Source organism: Alexandromys fortis, unplaced genomic scaffold (genome assembly GCF_014885135.2).
Source record: "Alexandromys fortis isolate MF-2015 unplaced genomic scaffold, M_Fortis_MF-2015_v1.1 scaffold_84, whole genome shotgun sequence".
In the NCBI taxonomy this organism is placed as follows: domain Eukaryota; kingdom Metazoa; phylum Chordata; class Mammalia; order Rodentia; family Cricetidae; genus Alexandromys; species Alexandromys fortis.
The window spans coordinates 7,908,117-7,920,518 of record NW_026068017.1 but is presented as its reverse complement, the minus strand read 5'-3'; the positions used below and the strand labels follow the sequence as shown (position 1 = coordinate 7,920,518).

At 47.0% G+C, this 12,402-nt stretch overlaps 1 protein-coding gene across 1 annotated transcript in view; it reads right to left on the bottom strand.

The window, feature by feature from the left end:
• Positions 1–12,402, bottom strand: part of Dnah9 (dynein axonemal heavy chain 9) — a 328,862-nt gene that overhangs the window by 16,052 nt on the left and 300,408 nt on the right. The window contains 4 exon segments of the mRNA XM_050162584.1: positions 1,491–1,661; positions 3,191–3,382; positions 4,504–4,695; positions 8,244–8,471. Coding sequence (XP_050018541.1) covers positions 1,491–1,661; positions 3,191–3,382; positions 4,504–4,695; positions 8,244–8,471 — 783 coding nt within the window.

Sequence of the window (12,402 nt, the reverse complement as noted above, 5' to 3'; positions counted from 1 at the left end):
TGCTCATTTACATCAAAGTCATTAATGTACTAAACTCCTGGGTTTAACCCTGTGCCATGGTTTGAATCTGAAACGTACCCCATGGATTCGTTTTGAAGGCTGCAGATCTCTGGGCAGTAGGTAGGGCCTTGCTGGCGAAAGAAGGCCACTGGGGTCTGTTCTTCACCTCTGCTTCTGACCATGCTCGCTCTGCTTCAGGGTCTATTCCAGTGTGAAGAACATATCTATCCCATGCTCCCACCATGGACAGAGCCCTTCTATCTACACTGCCTTCCATGCTGTGGGAGCAGAAATCCCTCTGAAGCCATCAGCCAAAGCAAGCTCTTCCTAAGCTGTCTCTGTTGGGTATTCTGGTCACAGAGATGTGTCAGCCAACAGCTTCCTAACACTCAGAATTCCCTTTTTTCTGGGATCTGAAGACTGACCTTAGGGGCCTTGCGCATGCCAGGCAAGTGCTCTACCACTGAGCTTACCCATCCCCCTTAGAGTTAGACTTTCCAACCCTTAGTTCATTCTTAGCCATATAATAACTTCTTTAACTCCTGTTTGAAGCATATCACTCCCAACGTTTAACAAAAGTCTAGCTCCCTCAGTGTCAGTCAGTTTGCTTTTGCAGAATCTGCCTGAGACGTGAATGTTTGGTAAGTACCCAGCTTTTCTACCCTAATCTTCCAAAGCTGTTTACTTGTGAGCCCCCTGGTGGCTCCAGGTAGAGCAATGGTTCTCAACCTGTGGATAGGTGTCCCCACACCAAATGTCTACAATTCAGAACAGTAGCACCATTAATGTGATGAAGTAGCCAGGGAATAATTTTATGGTTAGGGGTTATCTCAACATGAGGAACTATATTAAAGGGTCGCAGCATTAGGAAGGTTGAGAGCCACTAGTTAGAGGGACCTGGCAGTGCCCTGGGGTGGATGTGGGTTGCAGACACATATCTCTTCTGAGTAGAATTCACTGTCTCTTCTGAGTAGAATTCACTGTCTCAGAAAAAGATTATCAATAAATTTCACTCTGGTGGCCCATTCTTCAGTCTTCTGTTCCCCCAACATCATGTTAAGCCCCCCTCCCCACTTTGCCTTTGGTTCTTCTCAAACCCATATGCCAGTCACCCTACTTTGTTTTCTGCATTAATTTCTCACTAGCTTTGCGCTTGAAGCATTTAGTGTCCATTATCACAGGGACTGGAGGTCATTCACCATGATAGAACTGTGGCTGCCCAGAGGGGCTCTGGTTGGTAGCTGAGTAGAAAGGTGTTTTGCAATTAACCACAGCTTCATTCTTTACTTTGCCCACAAAAATCCAGAAGTTGGTATCAACGCCCCCATGTCCTTGCTGCTCAGTCCCGAGCTTCCTTCATTTCAACAGCCTGGCTAAACGAAATCTGACTTTGAACTGGCAAGGCCATCTGCTAGTGTTAGCGGAAGAAGGCGTCTTCTTGCAAGCCTTGGGAGTCCCCAAACTATCACAGGCAATAACCCACCACGCACCTTTTCTTCCCTTGTAATGCCGGCTCCATCTCCAACTTGGTGGTCCCGAGGTTGCATCTCCAGCACCGTTCGGAAGAGCTTTTCCGATATCTGGGTTAGAAAGCCGATCTCGGCATTCGGGTGGAGGCCGTACAGGTAGGGAGACTCTGGGGGCAACTCGGCATCGATATACTGAAACCAAGGGAGAGAGCAGCCAAAGAGTGGGTAACTTGTCTGCAAGGTCCGCTGTGGGACACGGCACCAACACTCTGGTGGAAGACCATAGCATATTTCACCCACTGGGCGCAGTTTCCCCCAGTCTGCTCTAGACGTCATTCTCACATCACACCAGACCAGTTCCCCATGACTCCCATACAAAATATGCATGTGACCTCTCGGTGGTAGGCAGCTTGGCTGTAAACTGAAAGGCTCACACTCCCAGCACGGTGTCCCCCAAACACATCTCTGGTTCTGGTAGCCACGGACAGACTGCCTAAGAATCTTGCTGTGTTTATAAAAGTCGCTTTCTTCACCTCCTGTTTTGTGTACCCTTCGCAGCCTTTTTTTTTTTTTTTTAAGGTGAAGACTATAACACCAGTTAAGCTCCTCAAGGGGCTTTGAGATCTCTTGGTGGTGTTACTGACTAGTTTAAATGTTGCTTGTTCTTTAAAGGCAATTTTGTGATTTTCCTTGCATTGCCGGACCCTCGGCAGGGGCCCTGGAACCATCTCTGATCTGGCAGATTACCTTTGCCCTTTAGGAATGTGCCAGTCCCACTACTGTGGGACGCAAGGACCAGGCCTCCTCAAGGATGCTGCTCTGGCAGGTGGATTGTTCAGACACCAGGGGATGCTCTTGCACCACTATCTTTGGCAAAGCCTCTCAAGGTGTTAGAACTTTCTTATTTCTCACAAGGAGAACCCTAGTTTTGAATTTCTTCTTTTAGGTATGACTCTTCTGGATCAAATGACTTCTATGATTATGATTCTTAAGTTTTAGAATTAGATGTTTTCTAAAGTTTCTATGACCACTCTGTTCCCTTAAATTTTGTATAAACTGTGTTAAGTTTTCATTCCTTTGAGACTCCTTTGAGACTGCTTTAAAGTCTAAAAATCTTTTTGCCCCCCTCCATTATCTCTCAGTAGATTTCTCATGGCAGGTTAAAAAGAGAGCTGAATGCTTTAAAAATAAATACAACAATAGCACAAGAAAACTGAAATGATAGTAAGAAAAGACCTTTCTTTTATGTGAGTGTATATGTCTGTGTCCATAGCAACCAATAGGATATGGGAGGAGAGACTGATCTGGACACAAGATCATTTTTTTCTCGAAGTTCTTACCTGAGAGTTTTCCCTATTAATGTTGTTTTTGTCAACATCTTGGATAAAAACAAGTAAATAACTGCCCCATGTGCTATTTGTAGAAAAGATTAACAAACAGAATTGTGGAACTAAACACCAAGGATACAAAGATCCCCATGCTCAATTTCTCTTTAACTTGAGGCTGGAAATCCTGAGCCTCTTGAGTTGAGCAAAGCAAGCTAGAGGGGCAGAGAGCAAGGTTAAAATATGCTCAGCTCTTCTGGTCATCCTTTTCTGGCCCCAATCTTGTTCCAGTGTGAGCATGTGTAGGCTGCGCTGTGCAGGGCAGACAGGAGGAATACTCAGTCCCCCCGTTCCCCTTGAGACCACCACACTGCTGTAAACACAGCAGTACCTCACCTGATGATAACCACTGTAGTCCATGTTGCCCGGAAGTGGGAACCCCGGAGCCAGAGACAGCTCTCCTTCTAGCATTTCCGGCCGAATGAATTCCTCCAGGTAGGTTCTGCAGAGTCTCCTGTCCCAGTCGTCTGTGATGTGGCCCCCATACATGATCTCACCAAACAGGTAGCGCAAGTCATCATAGGGCACCTGAGTTACAGGGGAGAGAGCAGGAAAGAATGGTTTCCCCACAAGCTTTGGGGCTGGATACTTCCTGAGATAAAAATGATGTCTTTTGAGCCGGGCGATGGTGGCGCACGCCTTTAATTCTAGCACTCGGGAGGCAGAGGCAGGCGGATCTCTGTGAGTTCGAGACCAGCCTGGTCTACAGAGCTAGTTCCAGGACAGGCTCCAAAGCCACAGAGAAACCCTGTCTCGAAAAACAAAAACAAAAATAAAAAAAAAAAAAAAAAAAACTGCTCCCAGAGCCTGGCAGTATTAGGTACGCTTGGGGCTATCACTAAAGGCTTGAAGAATTATAGCAGGCTTTCCCTAGGAGCCCTTCACACAGGCAATGAACCTCAAATGGAGGAAGTGAGGACTGTGACCCTTTTAAAATCTTCTGACGTTGATAACAGGATCAGTTGTCCCCTTCTGAAAGTTCACAGCCAATAAAAGACAGCTTAGAAGATCTCTGGGATAAGAGTTAGGGAGGGAAGGCATTTGAGACAAGCCAACTAACAAAGGGGAGAAGCTAAGAGGCTGCGCTTCCCAGGATTTAGGACTCTAGGCAGGATTTCTCAGGGCGTTTGAGCCTGTGGCCTTGCTGATGCTCCAGACAGTAGGATCCTTGATGGTATGAGCAGTCCCTTAGGTAGAAGTCTTTGTTAGCAGAAGTTTCTCTGAAATGGAAGCAACCAAGAGGAGGCTGACTAAAGTATGAATTTGGCCTTTTCTCCACCCGTGGCAAAACCACGGCCACGGGAGGAGCTCTGCCCCAGTGGGCACCTAATCAAGTTGGGTTGGGAACTTACAGTAAGTGAGTATGAGGTCTCTTCCCCCAAACCACAATCCCTGTTCTGCTGTTCTGCTGGGAGGACATACAGGTGGTCTGAGAAGTATCTGGATGGAGTCTCATGAGGCTCACTGTTGGGTTCCTTTGCTTCCTGTGCTCTGACCTCACAGTAGTACGTCTCAGCCTTAGGTCGGTCCTGGGCTTGGGACTTCCTTATCTCACTTGTGTGGGGTCTTAGACCTTTCTCACGCCACACAACCCTTGTGCTTGGGAAGGCCACATTATAATGACCTTCACCCATACCCCTTCGCTATACCTTTGTGTTAGCCTCCAGGAAATTGTAGAGCACATTGACAGAGATGGCGAGGTCCCCCGTGTTAAAAGGGTAGGACCGGTTCCATCCCTGTGGCCCAAACTTGCGTCTTTCGGCAACCACTGCGTGAAAGTAACAGAGAGCGAAGAGGATGCTCTTGAACTCCGTCTCCCGGGAACACATTTCCAGAGTGTCCTGGAAGAGAAACATCATTAACAATGCTGACACCGTTTCTGTCACCTGTGGTAGGTGAGGGCGTGGTGAAGATCTGGTTCACACTGGGTAAGGTTATGGTAAGTCATGTTTAGGGTTTGATGCCCGGTGAAGGGACTAGTGGTTGTACTCAGGTGGGGCAAGGTGGGGCTCAGATTTTGAGGCAGTCGTGCAGAAGAGATAAGTTCCAGTCCAGCCCCTGAGTTAAAATTCATATTCAGGCTACATACAGTGCATTTGGTCTATGATTTGACTTTGTGCATATGGATTAACTACTTAGGTGCCTGAGCATAGGTAATGCCAGCAGCAGATGGTCTGTGGATATGAATGTCACTGTGCCCCAGGTAGGTGTGAGCCCCTACAGCCTTACCTCTAAACTGTCCTCTCCTGCCCATCATGGAATAAGGATGTGTCCTTCCAGCTATGTGATAAGGGGCCCCTGGCTTCTGTACCGAAGAGCTTCTGAAATGAGGGGGCAGATGGGGACCAGCCTCACAGCACTGAGAGATGGTTGGCCATCTGTGCTCCCCACTGCCCTCATGGCCTGAGCAGGAGAGGTCAGACAGGAGAGGAGTGAACAGTATGGAGGGGTGTGTGACCACAGAGCATGAGGAGGGGCAGAGATGGAGCCCAGGGTGAAGGGGAGACAGAATCAACAGGAAGGACAGGAGCAGCCGCCACTTCAGAGGAAGTCGGTGAGGTCCTGCTTGGAGGACTTTGAGGAGGATGGCGGTGATGAAGGACAGAGGATAGTAGGGAGGCGATCTCCGGATCCTTGGGAACACTTTTTTTTTTTTTTTCTAAATGAGAGTCTCTGTTCATGTTGGAGTAAGATGTAGTAGCTAGAGCCCCCAAAAGGCTCTCTCAAGGCTTTCACCACTAGATTCATTCAGTCCCCATACTTCTAGGAGCCACTTCCAGGCTGTGTTCATATGGGGCAGGGCCACAGGAAACACTGGGAGCTTCTGGCATTGCTCATGTTCCTATGAGACACTCCTGAACACATGGCATCTCTGTGGTACCCTCTCTGGGTCAGAGGTGGGATGGAGGGTAAAGATAGTACCTTGTGAGACGCTAACAACTGTTTTCTGGCTAGAGCAGTTCTCCATAAACTAGGATGCTACGGTACTTCTTACACATTTGGGAATAAGAAATCCTGACAACATGTGGGAAAATGCCTTCAAGCACAAATGCCTCTAATGCCCAGACTGGCTGACAGTGATATGCACTCACAAAAAAAGTTAGAATAAAACAATCACCCCCAAATAGTGTAATTATCAGGGAAGTGGGAATGAAAAGGAGACCAAGGAATTTATGCCCTCACATGGTTAAGGTGGCCTCTGGGGGAGCAGGGTGAATTTACAAAGGCCTCCACTGTAAACAGCCAACAACCTCATGAATCTGTCCTCCTCAGACTGAGTTACTTTAGTTACTTAGGGTGTCTATAAACTGTCCAAGCCCCTCAAGGCAGGGCAGCAGAGAATGGCTGGCTGCTGGGCTTGTGGGTCTAGAGCCAGATCAGCATTCTACTGCTTTCCCCTTCTGACGGTCCCCACTGCCACTTCCATCCTCTCTCCCTGCCCCTTCTTGTACTGGGGATTGAACCCAGAGCCTTGTTCATGTGATGTAGTTGCCCTATACTCTGACTTCTAAGTTAAAAAAAAAAAGGCTGTGTAAAACAAACAAGACATAAAATTTCCCATCGCTACCGTTTTCAGTGCAAGGCTCACAGGCACTACATGCTGGTGTTGCTGTCCAACTCCACACTTACGAGGGCAAGGCTTCTCTGGGTTTAGGTGTAAGCCTGTATGTTCCTTATACATAGAATAGTAAAGATAGAAACTTTAGATGTTTGACCTTTGTACTTGGCACCCAGGAGTACTTAGGAATTTAATTAATTACCTGGGGAAAGTAAGGAAAATACCCCTGGCTAGGAGCCTACCCTAGCTTCTGCCTTGTTTTGCAATGGCCAGGGTATTTTTTTTACCCAAAATTTCAAGCTAAAATAATGCTACAACCCCTCGTGGTGCTCCTCACTGTTGGGTGATATCAGGGAGGTAGGCGGGAGGAAGACATGAGAAAGGAGGATGGACAAGTTTTGAGTCTCAGGCCTTTGTGCAAGCTTCCTTCTTCAGACTCCGTGACTTCCATGCTGTGGTTGTAACATGGTGTCAACGAAACCTTTGGAGACTCTGCCACTGTTTTCACCGTGTTGTAAGTTAAACCAGGCCCAAAGGGCTAGTAACACAGGTGGTTAATATGGACTAGCTGGGGACTAGCAGTGTGGGATGGCCCACTTAAGGTTCCTGGATGTGACCTGTGTGTTAGCATGACTGGAAACCAGAGACTCACTGGTAGCATCAGAGAGAAAGACCTCTCTGATGAAACTTCTCTGGCCCCTTGCCCCTACCCTCCTGTGATGAACATCTTCAGGTATTTCCCTTCCCCAGGGAGAAGCAATGAGAAATGGTGTCTTCCTGAGAGACTAGAAGAGGCCCGAGCTGCACACACTGCACATAAGGGTTTACTCACTCATGGGCCTGGCTTTAGATTTTTTTAAATTAACCTTTTTGGTTAGCAAACAAAATTATAGGTCTTATTATGATACTTTCATATGCATATATGATTGTATTTTCCCATACTCTCCCCTGTCACTGCCCTCTCTTGTGTCTCTTTTCCCTCTTCAGAGACCCTGCCCTTCCCTCTGCTTTCACACACACACACACACACACAGCAGATGACAGACATGTGCTATTGTGTCTTCTCCTATCCTCTCTTGTTCTCCCCTTCTTTCCTTTTCGTCATTGTTCATCCCACAGTACAGTTTTTCTTTGACTTTTATGTCATTTTTTTTTTCTTGCCTAGGTTATTTAACGCCTCTGCAGCATGAGTCTCAGATTCCAAGTAATGAGAATTGTGGTAATGTTCCCGAGCCCTCTGCCTTGGTATTCCGAGTCTCTCTAGAGGACAGTGCTCTCAAGCCTGACTCTGTGAGTCTCATTTTCTGGAGTGGGAACCTGGGGTTTGTATTGGAATTGACTCCCCCAGGTGCTGCTCCTGATCCAGAGACCACATTTTATGAGTATAACTTTTGGATACAGTCCAAGCCCAGCTTCCCACTACACAACACCTAAATTATTTGATCCCTTAAGATTGAGGATGGATGGAACTAGCCAGAGATAATAAATAGCTGAATGGAGCATCATTCTCCTGCTTGAAGATGGGATTCTGTTTTATATCAATTAGAAGCATAGCAACTAGCCCCTTTTTTACTTTGAAATATTAGTTAACATGAAATTTCCCCCTTATATAAGAAGGGCCCTAACCCCAGCACCCTGAGCTATATCTAGAAACTGAGAGCTGGGATATACTTAGTGGGCACTGGGTACCAGTCAGTTCCAGAGAGTGCACATTCGCCCACATCTGTCAATGCTGATCGGCAGTCCCTGGCATACACTTTTTTTCCCACTGGGTTTGAATTGGCCCCTTGTGGGGTGGGGCACTCTTTACCCTTCCCTCCCAGACAGTACCTGAGTGAAGTTATCCAGGGCTTTGTGCAAGTTGGCATGCATGCCCGTGGGGGGTTCATTGGTGATCTTAATAGAGTTTTCCAGAATGCCCTGGGGAATGATGTGGCCCTCAGGGGAGGGTGCAGGCTCAGCACTGATGAAGACTCTGAAGTCTGGGTGACTTTCCTCGCTGAGCTCCTCTAGCTTCTTCTCTAGGGTACCGAGCCACTTGGCCACCAGGTGGATGTTCTGTTGGGAAGGAAAGATCCTGCAGTAGACATACACTTACATTTATTAGCAGTGTACATACTTACATCTATTAGCAGTGTACAGTCATCAGGTGGGTAGCTAGAGGGACCACCTCACCTTTTATTAGCTTCATTTATTTTTTTGTAATTTTTAAATTTTAGTCAAGATATAACCACACCATTTTCCCCTTCCCTTCCCTCCTTCCAATCCCTCTCGTACCATCTCCAAGACCCCCTCTCAAATTCACGACCTCTTTTTCTATGATTATTGTTGTTACACACACATATACATTTATACAAATGTATAGATATAAATACAAGCTGCCGACTTTGTTTAGTGTTGCTTGTGTGTACATGATTTCAAGGCTGGCCACTCAGTACTGGGGACTTGTCCTTGGAGAACACTATTTCTCTCTCTCTCTCACCAGTGATTAGTTACCTATTGTTCTTTGTCTAGGGGGTATTAGCATACTATGGGGGTTGTCATTGTTTGGGTTTAACTTGAAGAAATTTTTAAATTTTTAAAAAAATGCAATAAAAATAGCACAAAGTTATTACCTTGGCTACTTTTGAGTGCAGTTATTTGTGTTGGGTGGTTCTAGGGCTTCAACACCAGTCTCACGCATGCCAGGCAAGTTCTTTATCATTTAGCTGTGCCCTAGACCTGTAACATACATTCTAAACATTCAGTGGAATTATGTTCACCCTGACTGCCGTGTAACGCAGAGCCCTCAGTGACAGACATATCTAAAATCACAGCACAGAAAGATACCAGCAATGGTGACCTCCTGCATCGTCCAGTTGAACGCTGTCCTTTGATAATCATAAATCTTCTAGCTCAGACTTGACTGCACAGGGATCCCCTGGAGGACGGCTTCAAGCACTGATTGCTGGCCCTTCCGTACAGCTTCTGATTCAATAGCTACAGGGAAGCCCAGCCATTTGTATTTCCAATAAGCTCTCTGACGCTACCACACTCTGGGTACAGGGACTGTGTTTGAGTCTAAAACCCAATTATGTTTTCAGTCTGATTATCCACTGCCTGCTGCCTGGACTATTTGAGCCCCAGAGAACTAAAAGGGATGAACGTTGCTGCAGTACCTGGGAGCTGGGAAGAAACAGAATCTCAGGCCGCACTCAGACTTACTGAATCATCGCATACTAATGGGACCCTCCAGCAAGGTGTATGCATGATCAAGTTTGAAAGGCACCGATTCAAGCTCTCTCTACCTGCCTTCCTCTTCACCAAACCATTCGCCTAATTGCCACCCAAATTATCTCCCTAAAACACAGGGGGACACTGCTTTCAAAGGCCCACGAGGGTCTCTATGCTCATCCTAGGCTTCTCTGTCCAGCTTTTGAGCCTGTCTTTTGCTCCCAAATCTCTTTCCTGTCTTTTATCGAGAACAGCACTTAGTTCCTCACACTCCTTTGGGGAAAGTGCCTTCCCTTTAGTAAGCAGGTCCCTTGGCATCATTGCAAGGTCTCATTATGATGAACAGATAAAGGCTCCTCAATCGATATTTGAGCAAGCAGCCTTGCAGAGCCTTAAATACATAGATCAGCACTGAGCACAGTCCGAGGACCGCAGTAATTTGGCCTCTGAATGCTGCTTTCTTTTCTATAGAAAGAGAAGTAATAATCGTGTTTGCCACACTTATTTCGGAGTGCCTGCAGAGCCCCATAGGCAAGGAATTTGAAAGGCTCTTTATACTGGAAACGGCTCTGTGAAGGTCTGTAGCAGAGAGTGAAATGAAAATTTGTTAAGGAGTTCATTTAGAATCACGTGAGCGAAGCAGAGTTCAGTGGGCTTTGTGGAGAGCCAAGGTTGTTGTTAGGTGGCAATGCCAGCAAGCTAGCAGTGAGTGATCCTGCAGGTACCTCAGAACTCCAAGTCCCCACAGAGCAGGGCATGTCAGAGTAGGGCAGGGCTGGGAGGAAGACCCGTTTCCTATGGAGGGAACTCTGGGGAGTATTCAAAGATCCCTGGGACTTCCAGAACTGGGGAAACTCAACCCACAGCTATTATAGCCAGGAAGAGTGGAGACCTTCTGAGTCTTGGCTGGTCCCAAGGTCCTAGGAAGCCTGGACCCCTGGGAGAAGATCACTTGCTGTTCTTGGGCTGGGAGCTCAGGCAGCTTTTCCCAATATGACATGGTATAGGACAGTCATTGGAAACGGGTTGGAACGAGAGTTCAGAGTCACAAGTTCTCAGAAGCACTTGACCGTCGATGCCGAACTCTTCCCGAAAAGGTTATTGTTATGCAGTTTTCCAGTTTTGAAAGAGGAATGACTGCAATGGTTTTTCTGCTTCCAGGAACTTTTTAGGGGGTGGGGCATTGAAACAAGGTTCTCACTACACAGCCTGTGCTGGCCAGGAACCTCATAGATAGCCCAGATTGTCCACAAACTCAAGATCTTCCTGCTTCTTCCACCTGACTGCTGGGGTTGCATGCGCATATCACCATGCTTGGTAACAGCAGGTAAATATTAAAACCAAAATACCTAGCAGTTTTGGGAAGATATGTGTTGTGAGGGGTCCTTTTCTTCCACCCCACTTTGTAGTTCAGACATGTCATGTTTGGTCAAGACTCCCAGCGTCTCACTCAAGAGGAAAAGGAGAGCCTTCAGATCACTTGGTCTCATCCAGAGAAACATGTTTCCATGGAGATGGCCATCCCCCGGGATTCAGGGTTGAGTACTGAGCTCAGACTCTGAGAGTGTCCAGACACTGCAGCTGCTGTGGGGGTACTGGTAGCCAGTGGGTGCTAAGGAGGGAAACTCAGCTCCCTGCCCAGGGAACCTTGTTGGAGGCAGAACCACAGTTTCAGAAACAGACTCTGACTTCCATGGCAGCTGGCTGGGTTTCTTTAGTCACAGTTGGCCAGGAGCAGGGCAGGCAGATGAGTCTGCAAACAAGGGAGTTGTATCTCCCGGCCCCTGGAGGAAGCAGAGACTCCAGCTGCTGGCAGGATTTCTCTTGGGATTCCCACTGTTCCCGAAAAAGGAGTTTCAGGGAACGGCAGCTCTCTCAGCAGCCGGGCGCCCCATAAATAAAAGGATGATTAAAGAGAAAGCAGCAGCAAGATGTGGGGGAGTAATCAGGGAACTGATGAAGCTCCTGGTAATGAAGTCAGGATGGGTGGGCGACTGGATTCTACCTCTATTCTTCCTTTAGTTTCCTCATTAATTCTGCCACCCAACAGGTTTGCAAAATGCACGTTATATATTTTAATCATATTTACCCACCCTGCTACTCTCTTGCTATTGTCTCATACCTAATAGGCTTTCTAAAAAATGATTTATTTTGTGTATGTGTGTGTGTGTGTGTGTGTGTGTGTGTGAGAGAGAGAGAGAGAGAGAGAGAGAGAGAGAGAGAGAGAGAGAGAGAGAGAGAATATATGTATATATGTAAACAGGTGACTACTGAGTCCAGAAGAGGTGGCTGTCACAGGCACCTACCATAGGTGCTAGAATGGACCCCTGGTCCTCTGAAAAGCAAGCACTCTTAACCGCATGATCCTCTCTCTCCTCCTCCCCCATAGGCTTCTGCTGAGCAGCTTAAGGCAGTGATCTTGAGGGCCAAGGTAAATAAGAAACAGCATTTTCTCTAAGGAAATCTGGTGAAGAACATGTCATAACGAATCAGTCAACATGCCAATGTTTGCCCTGATAGGACTGACTGAAGAGGGCTCACAGAGAGAAGATTAATGCGCAGTTTGTTCTGATTCAGCCACAGCTTCTAAATGAGCTGCATGGGGGACAGGTTTCCGGAGAATGATGGCTTTTTCCTCTCACCCGTGTTCCCGTGGAAGCATAGCATTGGTTTCCATGTTTTCAGATACCAGTGTGAGCCCCCAATGAAGGAGCTGGCTTTTAGTCTTCAGGAAACTTAGAACTTATCACACAATGAATAAAGAACACAGAGGGAA